The sequence below is a fragment of the Humulus lupulus genome, chromosome 2 (assembly GCF_963169125.1).
Source record: "Humulus lupulus chromosome 2, drHumLupu1.1, whole genome shotgun sequence".
NCBI classification, from domain to species: Eukaryota; Viridiplantae; Streptophyta; class Magnoliopsida; order Rosales; family Cannabaceae; genus Humulus; species Humulus lupulus.
In genome coordinates this window covers 294,211,063-294,230,464 of record NC_084794.1, presented here as the reverse complement: position 1 = coordinate 294,230,464, position 19,402 = coordinate 294,211,063, and the positions used below count along the sequence as shown (strand labels likewise).

The following is a 19,402-nucleotide window of genomic DNA, read 5'->3' as shown; positions in this document are numbered from 1 at the left end:
TAATAAAATTAAAATGTCATTATGCCCCACGTCATCAAAGTGGGGCCCACCAACTTCTCTCACCCACACTCATCTTCTCCCTATATATTAAAGAGACATTCTCAAGATTCTTTCCCAAATAGTTTCAAAGAGAAAGAGTTGTGAAAACATGGCAACTGATGTGGTGGTTCTACGACATGGTTCGGCGGTGGAAGCATCGTCCTGTAAGGCGGGACCGGGTTACGCCTCACCTCGAGAAGCCATGGCTGGCCCCAAAGAAGCTCTCCTTTATGTCACCTGTCTTTACACAGGTTTCCATCTCTATCTCAATCTCTACCTCTTTCATTTTCAATTATGTATTTTTTTCCCTTAACTTCTTTTAATGTTCTAGAATGATAATTAAGTACAAATTAATGGTATTAAGTCAAACCATTCTTTAAAATCTTCTCCTTTTGATCAAATTCGAGCTGGATTTTTTTTTTGGATGATTGTTCATGAATCGTGATCATGATTTTAATGTACTTTTTTACCATAAAGAAAAAATAAGGAAAATAAATTGGAGTAAATATTTGGACGTACGTTGCATGGTTCTGAAATTGTTGGTGGGCCTCATGGGGAATAGAAAGTTAGTCTTTACATGGTATTATTTGTTCCCTTTTTCCTAGTACAAATAAAAAAATTGGCAACACACTTAAGAATTATATATCCAAATTGTAATAAGCACAGATTTATTTTATTTTTTGCTTATCTTCACATCATCTTTGTTGGTAGATAATGTGTCTAAAAATAGTAGTGGATATTCTGTGGTAATTGAGAAGAGAATTGCTAAACGTCACCACTAGTGCCTAACGGGGTGCACACGGGTCAGATATTTCGAGTTATGGGTTTCAGGTGGAGAAAAGTGGTACTGAATCCGGTCTGATTTTTTTCAGGTTTTTGTTCGGTTTCGGGTTTGGTCGGATCGGGTTTCGGGTTGGGCTGGGCTAATTGGGCTGGCCGAAAACGGGTCTTGGTACAAATTTTTCAAAAATATTATTTTTTTGACACTTTTTTTTTTACTTTTCACATGTTTTTTTTTTAAATTTTTAAAGTTTGTTTTTAGTTTGGTTCAATTGATTTTTTTTAGGTTAGGTTTTTCAGAATAATTTTTTTTTAAATTAGGTTCGTGTGTGTAATATTTTGAAACCCGAACCAAGTTGGTTTTGGACCGGATTTCACCCAAATCCAATGGATTTTGCAAAAAAATGGGTTTCTAGGTCGGGCGGGTTTGCGGGTTTTGTAGGTCAAATGTTCACCCCTATAACACACCATAAGGAAGAGGTATACCGCTATTGGTGCAATCTAATATCGAGTCCTACACATTTGAATTTAATAAGTAATATCGAATATCACTAACTAATTATAAGGTGTCACTCTCATGTGATGTTGGACAACTTAAGATAGTAACACTCAATTGAGAATTGTGGATAGATCATCTATTGAATCTTTCCTAACAAAAAGTGTATATGTATCTATTTAATCAAAATATGTTCAAAATTTTATTGCAAAAATATGTATATGGTCAAAATTTAGATAATTGTAATATAGTTTTTTTTTTTTAAATTTGTATTGGTTGAATATAATTTTTTTGCCAGATAACTGTAATTAGATCATTATTTTGCAAATTTTTTTTGTCATTTCCTATTTTGATTTGACTAAATTTTTAATTAAGGATTGATTTTTATATAATTTAAAATCTAATGGGAGAATTTTATAATTTTCAAAAACTCAATTTTATTTGTCTGATTTAGCCAAAACAAAGAGGAGGTTGTTGTTATTATCTCTTTTCTATAATTCACCAATCCTGTTACCTTTAGATTATTGTTGAATTGTTTATTGTTGGAATTTTGGAACAATCATGCTTCCCAAATTAGAAGTACGAGTTTTTTTGACAAACTGACCTATTTTTTCAAGTTATTTTGTATTTTAGTATAGTTTTAATAATTTTTTGCAAAATAATTTCCGTCACTCGAGACAGGTGGTCGAATTTTTTCAAACAGGTGGTCAAAAAATTCAAACAGGTAGTCGAAATTTTTAGACAACTGATCGAAATTTTAGACAAAGGTCATTTTGCAAAATATTATCAAAATTATGTCAAAGTACAAAATGACTCCAAAAATTAGGCTATTTTCACCAATTAGTCTTAGAGGTATAATCACTTTAAAAAAAAGTGACAGCTAATCCAAGTCTATTACAGATTTCATGAAGAAAAATGAGAATTCTTATAAGTTTTACTTCTTTTATAACTTGATATGGCAATCTTTTTAATGGTCTATTAAATTGCCATGCTGATCAGTCTTTGTTTGATGCTATAAAGGGACTGGAAGACAAAAGCCTGATTACTTGGCAACTGTGGATGTTGATCCAACTTCTCCTACTTATTCAACAGTCATCCACAGGCTGTTTATGCCATATTTAGGTGATGAGTTGCATCATACAGGATGGAACTCATGCAGTTCTTGCCACACAGATCCATCTGCACAACGGCGTTTTCTGATCGTACCTGGACTGGTGTAATAATCTTGCACTCCATATTTGAGTTTGAAACTTCTTTCTTTTGTTTCTTTCACTTTAAATGTTTAGTTTTTAATCAAGGTGTGTGTGATTGAAATATGTGAGACCCGCTATTAAATTACACGAATAGCAATATGCCACATCTGAGGGTGCCCCAATCCTAGTGAAGCAAACGGGGCGGGGAATTGGTGGGAAGTGCTCCCTCATCCTCGTTCCTATCACCATTTATAATTTTAATCCTCGTCCTTGTCTCATCCCTGCTTATTTCCTATCGAGATGGGGGCGGGGAATTCCCATGGGGAGCCTATTTATTTAAAAATATCAATTTTAAAATAAAAATAGTAAATTCGATATAAATTAAAATATTACACAATATTTATGATTTAAAATACTAAATATTACCCCAAATAATATTTTTTAAAATACTAATATACTATAATAACACATAAATAAATATATAAAATACATATAAAATATTACAAAAATATATAATAATTTAAACGACCCCCATCAGGATAAAGAGTGTCATCCCCGATCCTGCATTGAAAATTATCCCCATCTCTGCCCTCTTCCCCATTTAGAGGAGGATTCCCCGCACCATTAGGGGCGGGTACCCGTCCCATAGAGAAAATGTGCATCTTCAATCCTCTTGTTTAATATACCATACCATGAAAAATAAAATCTACTATAGAGAATTCATTCTGTGAATTGTTACTAATGTTTCCCCTACTGGTTTAACTTATTTTACAGGTCTGGTCTTATTTATGTGGTGGACACAAAGACAGACCTGAAAGCCCCCTCATTGCATAAAGTGGTTGAATCTGAAGAGATCGTTCAGAAGACTGGCTTGGCATTTCCACACACATCTCATTGCTTGGCTTCTGGTGAAATAATGGTATCATGCCTAGGTGACAAAAATGGCAATGCAAAAGGAAATGGATTTCTTCTTCTCGATTCAGAATTTAATGTGAAAGGAAGGTACAATTTTTTGAAACTTATTCCCTGTCTCAAGACTTCTCCTCAATGACCTTAGAAAGTTCCACTTCAGTAACCATTGTCCAAAACTCTAGTTATTTTGTGTATTTTCAGGTGGGAGAAAGAAGGCCATAGTCCTGAGTTTGGCTATGATTTTTGGTACCAACCTCGACACAAGACAATGATCAGCTCATCAATGGGTGCTCCTGCTACTTTCACCAAAGGTTTCAATCTTGAAGATGTCTCTAATGGTCTATATGGGAGACATCTTTACGTATACAACTGGCCTGGTGGTGAACTAAAACAAACATTGGATCTTGGTAACACAGGGATAATACCTTTGGAGGTGAGCGACGTAAACTTGCTTGATTTGCAGTTTAAAATTATATTGATTTTTCAGCAATAACCGAATACTTTTTGGCTCTAACTATAAAATATTTGATTCCATCCATAATTTTTTTTTATTCTCTACTAGTCTCGATTAGACTCTTAGGTCTTCCTGTTCGAATGTTATGATATGAATATACCCGACCAATTCGTTGACAGATAAGGTTTCTGCACGATCCTTCGAAAGATACTGGATTTGTTGGAGCTGCCTTGACAAGTAACATAGTGAGGTTTTTCAAGAACCCAGACGACTCATGGAGCCACGAGGTGTGTACATAATACATCTACATATTTTTGTATATAGTTTTTGTTGTAAAACTTAACAACACAATAGAACTCAAACAAAGAATCAAACAAGAATGAGTAATACAAAACTTAGAACAACAGATGCAAACTAAAGAATGCAAAACCGAAACTAAAGGAAGAACACAACCAGAGTTTTATATTGGTTCGGCTAACAAAGGGCTAGCCTAATCCAGTTCCCTCTCTGGGTTCCACTAGCTCAAAATAATGTCAATGTTACTGCTTGTTCGAATACAATCTTGGACACCACAGTACATGCATTCAAGAAATGAAAGAAACCAGTTCAAGAACACTCATACAACTCGATAATTGTGACGCCCCACATCACTATGGCTGCTTTCTGGAATGACGACTAGCCTTACAAACCAAGACAAGTCTTTCCAGCGTGCTTTGTCCTCACTCGCACACTTCCTGGGAAAACTTCCCAGGAGGTCACCCATCCCTAGATTACTCCAGGCTAAGCACGCTTAACCATGGAGTTCTCAAGTAATGGGCTACCGAAAAGAAGATGCATCTTCCTAATATAGGTAGTACCCATCAATCCATTTAAGCCCTCTTCAACTATGTAGTCCCATACCTACACAGTCTTAGAATCATTACACTTGACCTTCCCCAGGTGGTGTGGGATTGCACAGCTTACCCGGTCTTTTCCCTTACGGATCACGGGATTCTGACTGTCACAATAATCTTTTGCCGAAACTTATAAAACTAACTCTCTTGATCTTATTCCCATACAACTCAATCAAAGTGTTTCAAAAACAAAGTTGCAACTTCTGAAATCTGTGTTACAATTAAATAAAATGACAAGAATTTAAATATAAAGATTTAAGAGAATAGAAAGACACAACTGCCCTTGACACATAACCAACTTAACTAACCGAGACTATGTTAAGTTTAATGATCAGTTTGGTGAGGATTAGAATACCACTGTTTTCCTTCTTGTTATAATTTTTTCTTTGTAAAAAAGAAGCCATCATATCTTTCTTATTGTTTTCCAGGTCGTAATATCAGTGAAACCATTGAAGGTACAGAACTGGATTTTTCCAGATATGCCTGGATTGATTAATGATTTACTAATCTCACTCGATGACCGCTTTTTGTACTTCGTGAACTGGCTTCATGGTGATGTGAGGCAGTACAATATTGAGGACCCTAAAAATCCCAAGTTGACAGGCCAAGTCTGGGTTGGGGGACAAATTCAAAAGGGAAGCCCAGTTTTGGCCGAGGGAGAAGATGGTCAAACTTTCCAATTCGATGTTCCAAAAATCCAGGTCTGTGCATCTAGCAACTATTTTAATTTTTATGCTGTCACTTTGTTATCCACACTATTGACTCGAACTTCTTGCTTTAGATTGAGTTGTTGATAGACTGTTTACATGTGCAAAATTAGAGATTCTATGTACTTGTCTGATTGATTGGTGATGATTTGATAGCCTTATCCAATTTATAATTGGATAATTTTATTACAATTTCTAAAAGTGTTGCTATTTGGCATCTGTCCAACATCATATGAGGTGACACTTTATAATTGGTTAGCAATCCCTCGTAATAATTATTAATTTCAAATATGGGGTGTAACGCCCTGGTTACCCCCGAATAGTTACGGTGAACCAGAAATTTGACTCGCTACCCGAGTCCTTTGGTTAAAAAAAAAAGTGCTCTAAGTGTTGTTAACAGGCTAAGGTGGAAAACCATTAAAAAGGAAATGATATATTTTATTAAATGCATAAAACTGTTCATGGGCCCATAAAAATATTTACAAGTTATTTACAACTCAAAATGGTCATTACTATTCCAAATTTACAAACCTGCCGACCTAAGCGGCAAAAATAGGATAAACCCCCTAGTTCCTCTGAGAACTCCTTGGCCGTGGTGGTCAAGCGGCCGCATATGTACACATCACCACCTAAGCTCTCCACTCAAGGCTGGGTGAGCTTTTCTTTCCCTTTACCTGCACCACATAGCACCCATGAGCCAAGGCCCAGCAAGAAAACACAATATAGCATGATATAATATCAACAATGATCATAATAATCATTCAGGACTTTCAGTCCCAAAACAGGTAATTGACAGTCGCAAAAGTCACTAAGGTGGGTACAGCTCCCTTTAGCCATGTGACAATAGGGTCACCGGGGCTTAACAGATAAGTGAACCTTTCACTGGCTTAAATAGGATAGGTGCATGATGACTGGTCACCAACATAACCTATCTCATGACCATAGAGTCATAACCATGGGATTCCGCTCCCTAGCCATGTGACAAACAGTCACTTAGGCCCTGGCTCTGAGTAACTAGTCTTAGACTAGCCAAGCGCTTATAAGATTCATCGACCTTAGGGTCGGTCCAGCATTAATGCCTTAGAGTCATTCAACGCTGATATCGATTAGATCTAATCTTCATTCAGCCCTGCGTTCAGAACGCTTATGCCGTTTCTAACTCTTAGGTCAGTATCCCTGACTAGTCAGTACCATAGACAAGTAAACAATATCCGCTAGCATTTAATATGCAATCAATGTCCACATTTATCAACCAACATGCTCAACAACAATCATGCATGTCATAAACACAGGGTGCAGTTTTCTTACCTCCAGTTCGAGCGAGAATAAAACAAGAACGACTCCTGAGAACGATCGACCTTTGATTCCTTAGTGGTTACCTAATCATAACCAATTATAACCTCCATTAATGAAAATCAACATTGAAAGGGTCTTAACCTAAACCTCACTCTCGGGACCTCGAAACATGCCCACACGGTGAGTAGATTCGATCCTGGGCCTTAAAGATTGAAACCCCGAGCCAAAAACACTTAAAAACACTCAAAACGAGACTTTGGTGAAACAGAGTAGTGCTACAGCGCTGCTCCCTAGCGCCCCAGCGCTATTCTCGAAACCCCCAACCGCCTAGAAACCATCCTATGTAGCGCTATAGCGCCTAAGGATGGGCGTTGTAGCGCTACCCCCAGACCAGCTTTCCCCTGAAACTTCATTCTTCAACTCCTTCGATTCTAACCTATTTCCAATGCTTCCAAATCCCATTTTTGGTGCCAAATGAACCCAAAATCCATCCTAACATACCCCAAACATGACAACCATAAGAACCCTAGCCAAATCTCCCAACAAAACCAAGTATTTAACCTAGAATTCTCAATTGAAAAACAGAACTAAAACAAGGCAAACCAGGGAATTCAATGGCTAGAAACTTACCCCAAGCTCAGCTTATGGTGCTCTTCAATGGTGGAACACACTCCCAAACTCCCAAGGCTTACTTCCCAAGCTTGAATCCTCAAGAATGGCTCAAAAATCACAAAGAGAGCTGAAGGAAAGAAGGGACGGGAGAAGCTTCAAGTGATACTCTATTTTCATTACCTTTCTACAGCCTTCAATGGCTTAGTCTATCCTAGGGGTAAAAAGACCAAAATACCCCTAGGTCAATTAAAGGTTTCTAAAGGCTCCCAAGGGCCAAATTGGTATTTCCCTCCTATCTCATTAATCATAATTAACGCTCTCCAATTCCCGTTATTCTCGATAATCTCAAACACCAATAATTCACATCCCGTTACCATTTAATTCCCGGCAACTCTCTAATCATTAAAATCACCCCGAGACTCACCCCGAGCCCCGAACTTAAACCTATTATGTCTAGACCGCTAATTAATATTCCAAGATCGTCTCATGCCGAATAGCTCGAACAAACCCACATTATAATGTGGTCTCAACAATATGTCACCGACATGCATACAAATATACAATTATGCTCTCAACGGGCCGAATTACCAAGACACCCCTGTAATGAAATGTGGACCCACATGCATGCATATAACATCATATTATAATATAATTCACATAAACATGCATATTATCAATTAATGGCATAATTAAACAGTTATGGCCCTCCCGGCCTACTAATCCAGCCATTAAACCGCATTAGGGAATCCGGGGCATTACATGTAGGACTTGATATTGGATTGCACCAACAACGTTATGCTACCTTCTTGAGATGTTAGGCACCTGTGATACCCTTAGCAATTCTCTTAGTAAAAAGTGTTCCACTGTCATACATACTATTTTACTATTTGGCATGACTTTGAAAACACCTCTAGAGCGTGTTACTTTGGAAAATGTTTAAATAATTTTTCAGAAATGCTTTTTGTATTTTAAAATCCTTCCTAGTAAGTCTCTACCAACTTCTTTCATGAAGATCTGTTGAGAAATCATGGAAAGCTATTTTAAGTTTTATACTAGATTTACCATTTTATTCTTATTCTAATCAAATAAAAAAATTAACTACATTAAAACATAGTATTTTTTTTATTTGAAAAGCTTTTATTATTATTATTATAACTAAAAAACTTAAGGAATATTTGTTATGGAAGATTGGGTTCTTAGATGTGAATGTGAAACCAAATCTATATTTGGTATGATTTTTAGTGGAAGGTTTATGTTTGTGTGAATCCTATTTTTAGTTTATTTTTTTGGGACACTTGAGTTTGAAATTCTCTTAATCTCAACCCCCACTACAACAAAAAAATGTCAATTGTGACAGTTCATAATTGCCACAATTGATTTTTTGCGTCAGTTTTGACACTGACGCAGAATCCCATGACGCAAATCAGCCTTACATTTGCGTCAATGCACGTTTGCGTTAGTTGGGTACTGTCACAAATGCCACGTTTGTGACAGTTGGGCACTGACGCAAATGTTATATTAAAAAAACAAAAACAAAACGCTATGAACCCCGTCCCCGTGAACCCAGCCCCCAGCCACCCCATGTGACCCCATCCCCCTTGTACCCAGTCCCCAGCCAGCCACCTCTCAACCCCTGTGACTCCAGCCACCCCCCACGACCCCCGCAACCCCAGCCACATACATGACCTATGCAAACCCAGTTAGAGAAAAAAATCAAGAAAAGGGTTTTTGTGTAACGCCCTAAACTCCAGGGACCGTTGCGGTGCACATTATAAACAGTTATAAACTCGCTAATCGAGTCATTTGACCATAAACGTGTAACTAAATATGATTAGCGGTTTAGGGATTAAAATTTTTGGACAAGATATAACGTTTCACTAAAACGTTTAATGTATACATTGGGATCCCAAAAATATAATTTAAAGGTTTATTACAATAAAATAATTACAACCAGCCGATCTAAGAGGCAAAACAGAGTTTAACCCTAGTTCCTCTTTCAACCCTCAGCCGTGGCGGTCGAGCAACCGCATATGTACACATCGTTACCTAAGCTCTCTAACTCAAGGATGGTTCATCTTTCTTTTGCCTTTACCTGCACCACATAGCACCCGTGAGCTGAAGCCCAGCAAGAAAACTCAATATGCTCATGAACAATAATAACATGTCATCAGATCATAAAGTGCATGCCTAGCAATAACAGTCGTAATCACGCATGCAAATAAGTTCACGTAATGATGGGTATCCAGGATAAGGAATCCTGCCCTCCTGAGTAGATGACTATCAAGTCAATCCTAATCAGATAAGTGATTTAACACTAGTGGTTCCGATAACCACGCGGGGCTTATAGCCCTAAATAGAAGAGTGACAGTTGCAAAAGTCACTAAGGTGGGTTCCGTCCCCATTAGCCATGTGACGATAGGGTCACCTGGGCTTTACAAATAAGTGATCCTTTCACTAGCTTAAACAAGGTAGGCATTTGATGGAATAGTCGCCAACATAAACCTACCGAGTGACCATAGAGTCACAACCATGGGTACCGCTCCCTTAGCCATGTGACAATGCAGTCACCTAGGCCTTTGGCCCTGGCTCTGAGTAACTAGTCATAGACTAGTCAAGCACTTATAATTTTCATCAAACTTAGGGTCGATCCAGCATTAATACTCCATATGAGTCATTCAATGCTGATATCGATTAGATCTAATCTTTTATTGGCTCTGCGTTCATGACGCTTATGCCGTTTCTGACTCTTAGGTCAGTAACACGCGACCAATGTTCAAATCGTTGTGAACTTGACTAGTTAGTCATAGCTTCACAGACGGATCTGACACCATTGCCGATTTTGACTAGTTAGTCAGTGCCACACACAAGTAAGCAATGCTACCAAGCATATATCATATGTAAAATATCTTAATACAGGGCAATTAGCATGCTTACTTAACAATTGCTAGCATAATTAGGATCATGCACAATCACAGAGACTCAAGCTCTGAACAATCTCATATTCAACATTCATGGCATGCCCTAATCACATGTTTCCCGTGCATCACATGCATCATATTTAAACACTCGACATGCCTCAATAATAACCATGCATGTCATATACAGGGTGCAGTTTTCTTCCCTTTGGTCCAAGCATAGGTTACCAATAAACGAGCAACAAGCACGATCCTGATTCCAAGCCTCTAGTGATAACCTAGTCATAACCATAAACGGTGATCCAATGAGTTCAAGTTCTAAGAACAATCCCAGAACCAAGACCTAGCCTCCGAGATATCGAATTCCACTAATCTAGGTAGTAGGAACGATCCTAAGGCCTAAGGATTGAGTTCCCAAGCTCAAAACATCATTTTGGCCATAAAAACCCTCAAGAGCCGCGACCCCCAGCCAAAACAAGAACACCTGGGGCAAGCGACGCAGTGCACCTTACCCATTTCCGCGGCCCCCAAAACTCACAAAGCCACCGCCCTCAGCACCATGCTCGAGTCGCGGCACCCAAGAACAGGGTCGCGGCCCCACCTGGGAAAACTGCCATAACCCCGATTTTTTCCTTTTAAAACCTTCCAAAAACCTATCCAAACTCAAAAATCAAAGTTTTCAAACATCCCCATGATCCAAAACCCAAGTCTCAAATCTAACAAAAACTCATCAAAACATAAAATCCAATTCAAGCTTAAAAACTTTAAAAAATTAGAACTTAAAACTTGAATTACCTCCAATTGAGTTGTTCCCAACTAAATCTTCCGACTAATAAGCTTCTAATCTTCCCTAGGATCGCTATGCCTCGATCCTCGCTTAAATCCGAGTCCTAGAACTCAAGTTTCCTTTGAAAATGCGATCGGGAGACGAAAATGGAACTTTGAGGGAGAGAGAACGTTTTAAACGTTCTTTTTATTTCTTAAAAGGTTACTTCAAGCTTATGTAGCCTCAAACAAATCCTAATGCTCGGGGTCCCGAAAACGCCCCCGGGGACAAAATAGTCAAAACCTCTAGAATTTCTCCCTGATCTTACTAACTCCCAATTTATCACCAAATATTTATTCCCATTACCCAATAACCCGGTAATGTGCTAAATACCCCTTGACTCACCCCAAGTCAAGAATAAATCTCGTTGTGACTATTCCACTAGCTTACCTCCTAGGATCGTCTCGTGCTGAGTAACTCAATCATAACCAAATAATAACAAAGCACCACACGCGTATCACATATATGCCAAATATGCCCAAAATGGCCAAAATATGAAAATCACTCAATTAATTAGAAATTGGTTCACATGCATATTTAATACACCTAAACATGCATATAATCATTAAATTGCATAATAAATCAATTATGACCCTCCCGACCTCCTAATCAAAGTCTTAAACCTTATTAGGAAATTTGGGGCATTACATTTTGGGTTTTGCTTTTTCAAACAATAATCTTCAAAATAAAAAATCTATACAAAAAATTATAAAAAAAACTATGCATAAGGTTCATAAACATATTATATTTATCAATTTTAACCTTAAAATTTTAAAAAAATGAAAAAAACTCACCAAAATGGGTCTAGGAAGTTGGAGGCGCCGCTGGTTGTTGGGAGAAAACCTAAGTTTCAAATTTGGGAGAATGAGGGACTCAGGGTCGATGGCTGGGATTTAATATTGGGCGCACCGTTTGCGTCAGAGCCCCACTGACGCAAACACGTCGTTAGCGTCAATTGCCCATTGACGTAAACTTCGCCAATTAACAGCATCAGCGATAACACTGATGCAAATGCCCTTGCATTTGTAGCAGTGCTCAACTGCCACAAATGATGATTCTCGGTCAACGGCGTCAATCAACTGCGTTGACTGGCGCGTTTGACTGACACAAAATGGGTATTTTAGTGTAGTGCCCTCTTAATTTCACCAAGTAAAACCCTTATACCAAACATCCCATTGAGCTTTTATTTTTCTTCTTCTACTATCCTCCTCTTCTAGTGTCAAGAAGTAGAAGTAAAACTATACTAAACATGGAGAGAAGGTCTTTTGGAACTTATCTGTAATGACCCAACTACTCTAGACTTTGGATCATTAACGAAAACTATACATAGACCATAATCTTTAATAGAACTTACAAGTGAAAAAGATCATACTTTATTAAAAACTTGAAAGTACCAATGTTTAAACTTACATAACTCAAAGCAAGATATGGGATCCCATTGTTTTAAAAAGAAAACATATCTTAATTAAAATGAAAAGAAATTACATAAATAGGTGCGGAAAAATTACACATAAACCATAAATAAAAGACTACATCCTCGAAATCGAACTCTCGACTCCTTGAATCCTTTCATCACCGATACACATTCTCGCAAGCATCCACGAACCTTACCCGCCACTATAGCTATTTTCCTGCACATATAAAAAAGGAATGAGCCTAATGCCCAGCAAGGAAAATCTAACACATAGTTCATATACATAAATTTCATAAGAAACATAAAAACATAACATAACACTTATATCATACACATACTATAATGGCCATTATTACTTGGGGTCCCATAGACTAAACAAGTCATATGCCCATTAGATTAGTGGGGTCCTACTAGCTAAGTAGGTCATATGCCCATAATCCGTTTGGGGCTTGTTAGTCATATGGGTCATATGCCCAAGCCTCATACATACATACCATAACACATTTCATAACATAAAAACATAAGATAACATATAAAACATATAACATATGAATTCTATCCTATTTTCCTTACCAAAATTACCGGGATAAGAGGACAGAGTTGGGACTTTGGAACACTCCTAAGAACCATTTGAAAAAGAGTGAGTATAGTGAAGAAGAGAAATAAAAGGAATGGAAGGACTAAACCATTGAGAAAATACTTACCAAAAACTTATGTGCAAGTTCTTGGATTTCCTAACCAAAATAAAGATTAAGGTTAGAAGGCTGAGTAGAAGACTATGAGAACTTAAAATAAAATAATACCAATGAACTAAGGTGTGGAAATACCTTGAAGACTTGTAGACCAATCTAAACCTCGAACCGAAATACTATAAAACCTTACTTCCCCAAGTGTTTGATAAGCTTATGATTCCCAACCCAAGTGTTTACACTCTCACACTCACCTAGCAACTTGCAGCCTCTGAACTTAGAGCAAAAGATAAATAATGGCTGGGTACTAGGTCCTATTTATAGAGTTTAGGAATGAAAGGATCTTAATTTAACTTGAATAAAAATAATGGCTTTTTAAGTGAAAATAATTTGAATTATCGTTCAGCAGAGGCTGAAGACTCGTTCAGAAAGGTGCTGGACTTATCAAGAGGTTGAATGGTTGAATGGAAAACGAATTCAAAAGCATTCAAAATATGCTGAAGGAGGCGATATATCGCCCCCTATAGGAGATATATCGCCTGGACCATTATGCCCGAGGCAAACGTGCATCGTTTCGTGTTTTCCGTATCTACGTGCTGCGATATATCACCCCCTATAGCTACGATATATCGGCATACGCTGATTATTTAAACACGAAATTACACATTTTTAGCTTAATTTGAATTGAGTAAACAGCCTTGACTAAGCCCTTAAATGTTTTCAAAGCTGCTGACTGACCTTATAGTATTCAAATTTTAACTTAATAAATTAAATCCTCAAAATACTTAATCATTAATAACCCATACACAACATGTGCTAAAATCCCATTGGTTCTTATCTAAACCTTATAGTATAATAAATATTATCCTCAATATCAGTCATATTAATCAAACCTTAGGTTAAAATTAATATTCTTAAACTATAGATTAAACTTAAAAAATCTACAAGTACTACTATGAGTGTCCAAATAATTCCCGGTCTGAACCAAAAATCCACAGTCATAAAGATAATACTATTAATACTATAATACTACTATCTAACTAGCTAAGTAAAGTTCTTGGACTCTACATTATCATCTTTATTTCTATATTGTATCATCACTTCTATTATTCTCATTTTTATTGTTGTTGATGCACTACTGTAAAATAGGTGGGAATCGCAGTGTATTCGATTGTAGAACCACGGTGGTAAACTTTTCTCTGCGGTTTTTCTAAAAAAGTCGCAGAGAAAAGTGCTCCCCGCCTCTCAATTAAAACTTTACACTGCCTATTTTTTTTTTAAAAAACCACAATATCATAGTATTTTTCTTAAGGCCGGTATTAAATGTGATATTTTAGAATCATTCAAACTTTTTATCTGTACTTTTTATTTAAGGTTGAAAAAAAGTCTATATTTGTAATAGTGACATTAAAAATGGTGTTTTCTTCTTTCTTTCTTTTTTCAAAACAATCTTCAGGGACAGAAATTGAGAGGTGGACCACATAGGATGCAGATGAGCTTAGATGGGAAGCGACTTTACGTGACGAACTCACTTTTGAGCTCATGGGATTGCCAATTCTATCCTGAGATTATGGAGAAAGGTTCACACATGTTGCAGCTTGATGTTGATTCAGAGAATGGAGGTTTGGCTATCAACCCAAATTTCTTTGTGGACTTTGGAGCTGAACCTGATGGCCCTTCTCTTGCCCATGAAATGAGATATCCAGGAGGTGACTGCACTTCTGATATATGGGTTTAATTGCTAAACTTCTCTTTATTAGATCTTTACAATAAGTTGGTTACCTTCACTTTGACATCTTTGATCTTTCTACCAAAGTCAAATAATCAAGTGTTTCTAGTTTGTAAAGAATGAATAGTAACATATAAATGTGAAGAAGTTGATGTAGCATTGTGTAAAACATATGTATTTTAGCTAATCTATTAGTGCATCTTCAAGGGCTCTTCAAGATAACTTTTGTATATTTACTCCTCAAAATGGAGAATGCTAAAAGGACTATCTCATGTAGAGAGCTTCCTAACTTGTTATTAATGTTTATATATAAAAATATATATTTGGTAAATTTTATCTTATTGTATGATTTATTTAATAATAAATAGAAATATTTGTAAAAAAAAGTATTAAATTAATCTATGTTACTTAAAATAAGAAGTATGGATGGAGTGGAGTTGACAAAAGTGGTTCCAAAAATAAAATTTTAGCCATTTTATCCAAAATTTCTCTAAAAAAAAAAAAGAAATAGAGGTGTAGTGTAGTACTTGGTATGCCTAATTGTTATGTTTTAGCTCTTAGTGCTTTTTTGCTTTTAAATAAGGGTCATTTGGCAAAAGTGCCTATTTTTTAAAGTTATATTGCATTCTAGCCTAGTTTCAATAATTTTTTGCAAAATGACCTTTCATAATTTAGACAGCTAGCCGAAAATTTAAACAGGTGATCGAAAAAATTCAAACAGCCGATCGAAAAATTTAGACAACTGGTCGAATTTTAGATAAATGTCATTTTGCAAAAAATTATCAAAAGTAAGCCAGAATGTAAAATCAGTTAAAAAAAGATATCATTTTCACCAATTTCTCTTTAAATAATAAAATAAAATAAATAATGGATTTTTCCCTAAATTTTGAGTTAAAGAGATGACAACAAATCCTAAAAGCTCATACTGAACACAATTTAATAAATTTGTGTACACTTGAATTGAGTGGATGCCTCTATAAAAGAGTAGCATTGATGAGTATTTGTTTTAAGTAGTTGAGTTGTCTTGAAAATTGTAAAGGAATTTAGAATGGAAGTACAAAAGTTTTCACTTTACCCTTAAAATACATATGGAGGTCACACAAATTATTAACTTTACCACTTAAAATTTGAACCAAACATAATAAGTGATGTAAATTCGTATTCCCACTTTTACTTTACCCCACACCAAACACCCATGAATGTGTCGAGAAATATTATTGCTTAGAGCACTCTTAACAGTCGTTGTAAAATACAACATTCTTTAATTTTTATAGTGGTGCCAAAAAACAACCATTTTTTTAACACCAAAGAAAGGCAAGGAGAATTGTCTTCTCTTCTTCTTCCTAATTTACCGAACAACATAATTTTCATTCTCCTCTCAATCCCTTGTATTTTCCATAATAATCCATCCCTGTTTTCCTCAACAAACATAAAATAAATATGAAAAGAAAAAACATAAATAAAGGGTGCAAAGAAAAAGTAATGGAAGTAAAGACATTCTTAGCTAAGAAAGATTTGCAACTATGTTTATTAGTAGTATCACCAAAAATCATTGCACGAGCAATTCCCTTCGTTGAAATGATGATATCTATTGGCATCTCTAACAACAATCTCCCTCTTCACAATACTGCTTATGAATTTCAAGACAGTGTGACAATCTCCACAAACACGAAGGTTCTTCACTATCCGGATTACTGTCCCCGGTACAGCCTTCAGCAGCCCGTAAGCTACAGCCAACCTCTCGCTATGCGAAAACAGTTGCCTCTCCTTCTCCTGCTGCTCCATGTCATGTAAAACTGAGCTAGTGTCAGGAATGTAGCCTCTTCTCCTCATTTCTTCATCTAGTTCCTTGAGCAAACCGAAAATCTCATCCCTCATGGGATGATGATATGTCTCTCCAGCATAAAACACCTGCCTTTCCTTTCCAAACTCAATGGAGCTATAACCTGGTTTCTTCTTAACTTCCAGAGAAGCCATCAGCTTTCTCACCTTTGACACATTTTCCCACATATTAGCTCCAGCATAGACATTAGATAACATGATATAGGTAGAAGGATCTTCAAGTTTTGTACTCAGAAGATGATTCGCGATCCTAATCCCCGTCTGAGTATTTCCGCGATTCTTGCAAGAAGTTAACAAAGCTGCCCATATGGCTTCATCAAGCTCGAAGGGGATCAAATTTATAACATTCTCAGCCTCATCGAGGTGTCCAGATCGACTAAGAAGATCCACAAAGCATGTGTAGTGCTGAAGAGAGGGAGTAATTCCATAATCCTTGATCATTGATTTGAAAAGAGCTCGTCCTCTGTTGACTAACCCAACATGGCTACAAGCATAGAGCAAACCAACGAAGGTAACTTCATTTGGCTTAACTCCAGCCACAAGCATCTTGTCGTACAAAGCCAATGCCTCCTTGGCTCGCCCATGCTGAGCAGCCCCAACAATTATTGATGTCCAAGAAACCACATCCCTTTGTTGCATACTACCAAAAATTTCATTTGCATTTAAAATATCACTACATTTAGCATACATATCTACTAGTGCATTACTTATATACAAGCAAGAGTCATACCCCAGAGATATAACCAGGCCATGAACCTGCTTTCCAAGCTCCAGCACAGCCAAATTAGCACAAGCACCCACAATGCTTGAAAGAACTAAAGGGTCAACTATATCAATTCTTTCTCTTCTCATGTCAATAAAAAAATGAAAGGCATCTGTCCCATTCCCACTCTGTACCAACCCAGATATCAATGCCGTCCAAGTAAACAAATTCCTAAACGGCATCCTCTCAAACAATCTTACAGCATCCTCTTTTTGTCCACTACGAGCATAGCCGGAAATCATAGCAGTCCAAGAAGCTGAATTTTTCAAAGAAATTGAACAAAAAACAGCATAAGCATCACCAACCAATCCACATTTTGCATACATGTCAACCAATGAAGACTTCACGACATCGTCACGACAATAAGCCGACAACATAAATCGCCCATGAACTTGTTTTCCAAGTCTAACATCATTTAAGCAAGCACAGGCTTTGACAATGCTTGCAAACACAAAATGGTCTGGTTGCAATCCATCAACGGCGGACATGGTGATAAACATTGAGATTGTTCGAATGGGAAGGTTAGCCTGGTTGTGGGCAGTGAGAACTGATGCCCATGAAACATGGTCTCTTTGAGGCATTTGGTCGAACACTTGGAGGGCGTCTTTGACGAGAGTGCATTTGCCATACACATCCAAAAGGGTGTTGGGCAAAGGCTCCCATGAGTCTATCCCTGATTTGATGAGTTGGGCATGGAGTTTCTTGACGGTAGAAGGGGTTCGGCTTTTGGCACAGAGCTTGAGTTGGTGAAGGTAATGAGAAGTTAGCATTCATCACGGGTTGGGGTTTAACTAAAAAACGACTCTGTTTTATTTATAAAATCATATGGAAAAAATATATATATATAATTATTTATATTTGTCAAAAATATATATAATTAATTATAAGACACTAGTGTAATAAAAAAATTTCTTTTTCCAAAATCCGCACTTATTTAATGTTTCAAATAAATTATATAAAAGTTCTTTAGTATATAAGACTTCTTATTCCTAAGCTCTTGTTGGTTGGTCTATTTTTTAGTTTTAAAAATAGTAAAATAAAGTTTTTCTAGTTAATTTTATATATATATTTATATAGAAGGGAATTCTCTTATAGGTTTTCTGAAAATTTACAGGATGCTTTAAATAGTTATAATATACACGGTCATAAAAAAAAGTCGCGCCAAAAGCTTTTCACGAGTCAAAAAACAATGAGAGCCCTACTGGTAGGGCTTAAAGTGAAACTCATGTAGAAGAATTGTCATATTTATATATATATATATATATTATGGGGAATTCTCCAATAGTGCTTCACTTTAAGCTCTATCGGTAGGGCTCTCAGTATTTACAACCCGTGAACAATTTCCGGCTCGATTTTTTTTATGACCGTGTATATTGTAGCTATTTAAAGCATTTGGCAAATTTTCAAAAAATTCCGAATAGTTTACAGTACCGAAAACTAGGTTCAAACATGTTGCACGCGTGACTAATTTTTTTTATGCGCGTGGAAAACAACATGTTTGAACCTAGTTTTCTGTATTGTAAACTATTCGAAATTTTCTGAAAATTTGCAAGATGCTCTAAATAACTACAATATACACGGTCATGAAAAAGGTCGCGCCGAAAACTGTTCACGAGTCGAAAAACACTAAAAGTCCTACCAATAAAGCGTAAAGTGAAGTCCCTGTAAAAAAAATTTCCAATATATTATAACCTCTCCTAATATTTTCACATATCATCATGTGTAGAAAAATTTAAGATTGTTAGGCATTATTGTGTGATAAAAAATTACGCTTAACAACACGAGACAAAAAATTGATGTGAAGATATATTATTTAATAAATAGTTGAATTTAATATTTATT

General features: G+C 36.6%; 2 protein-coding genes across 6 annotated transcripts; one reads left to right on the top strand and one right to left on the bottom strand.

Moving 5' to 3' along the window:
- Positions 1–112: 112 nt before the first annotated feature.
- Positions 113–15,286, top strand: LOC133819882 (selenium-binding protein 2-like). Of its 5 annotated transcripts, XM_062253256.1 has the most exons (8): positions 114–290; positions 2,336–2,531; positions 3,283–3,510; positions 3,622–3,853; positions 4,054–4,161; positions 5,196–5,222; positions 5,334–5,468; positions 14,683–15,286. In XM_062253256.1, the coding sequence occupies exons 1-8, from the start codon at positions 149–151 to the stop codon at positions 14,962–14,964; spliced, it is 1,350 nt and encodes a 449-aa protein (XP_062109240.1). In that variant the 5' UTR covers positions 114–148; the 3' UTR covers positions 14,965–15,286. The 5 variants fall into 5 exon arrangements, with proteins under 5 accessions (XP_062109241.1, XP_062109239.1, XP_062109242.1 ...); XM_062253257.1 differs by lacking the exon at positions 4,054–4,161 and having other exon boundaries at positions 113–290; XM_062253254.1 differs by having other exon boundaries at positions 5,196–5,468.
- Positions 15,287–16,006: 720 nt separating this feature from the next.
- On the bottom strand, positions 16,007–18,393 carry LOC133819879 (pentatricopeptide repeat-containing protein At4g14050, mitochondrial). Its single transcript, XM_062253252.1, has one exon. It carries the CDS (start codon positions 18,328–18,330, stop codon positions 16,495–16,497), a length of 1,836 nt encoding a protein of 611 aa, XP_062109236.1. The 5' UTR covers positions 18,331–18,393; the 3' UTR covers positions 16,007–16,494.
- Positions 18,394–19,402: the final 1,009 nt, after the last annotated feature.

What these genes read in the sequence shown, in the direction of transcription:
- LOC133819882 (XM_062253254.1), top strand. Translation starts at nt 149, where the DNA reads ATGGCAACTGATGTGGTGGTTCTACGACATGGTTCGGCGGTGGAAGCA. An exon ending in TGTCACCTGTCTTTACACAG is followed by an intron (nt 291 to 2,335) that starts GTTTCCATCTCT and finishes GATGCTATAAAG; the next exon opens with GGACTGGAAGACAAAAGCCT. An exon ending in ACGACTCATGGAGCCACGAG is followed by an intron (nt 4,162 to 5,195) that starts GTGTGTACATAA and finishes ATTGTTTTCCAG; the next exon opens with GTCGTAATATCAGTGAAACC.
- LOC133819879 (XM_062253252.1), bottom strand. Translation starts at nt 18,330, where the DNA reads ATGCTAACTTCTCATTACCTTCACCAACTCAAGCTCTGTGCCAAAAGC.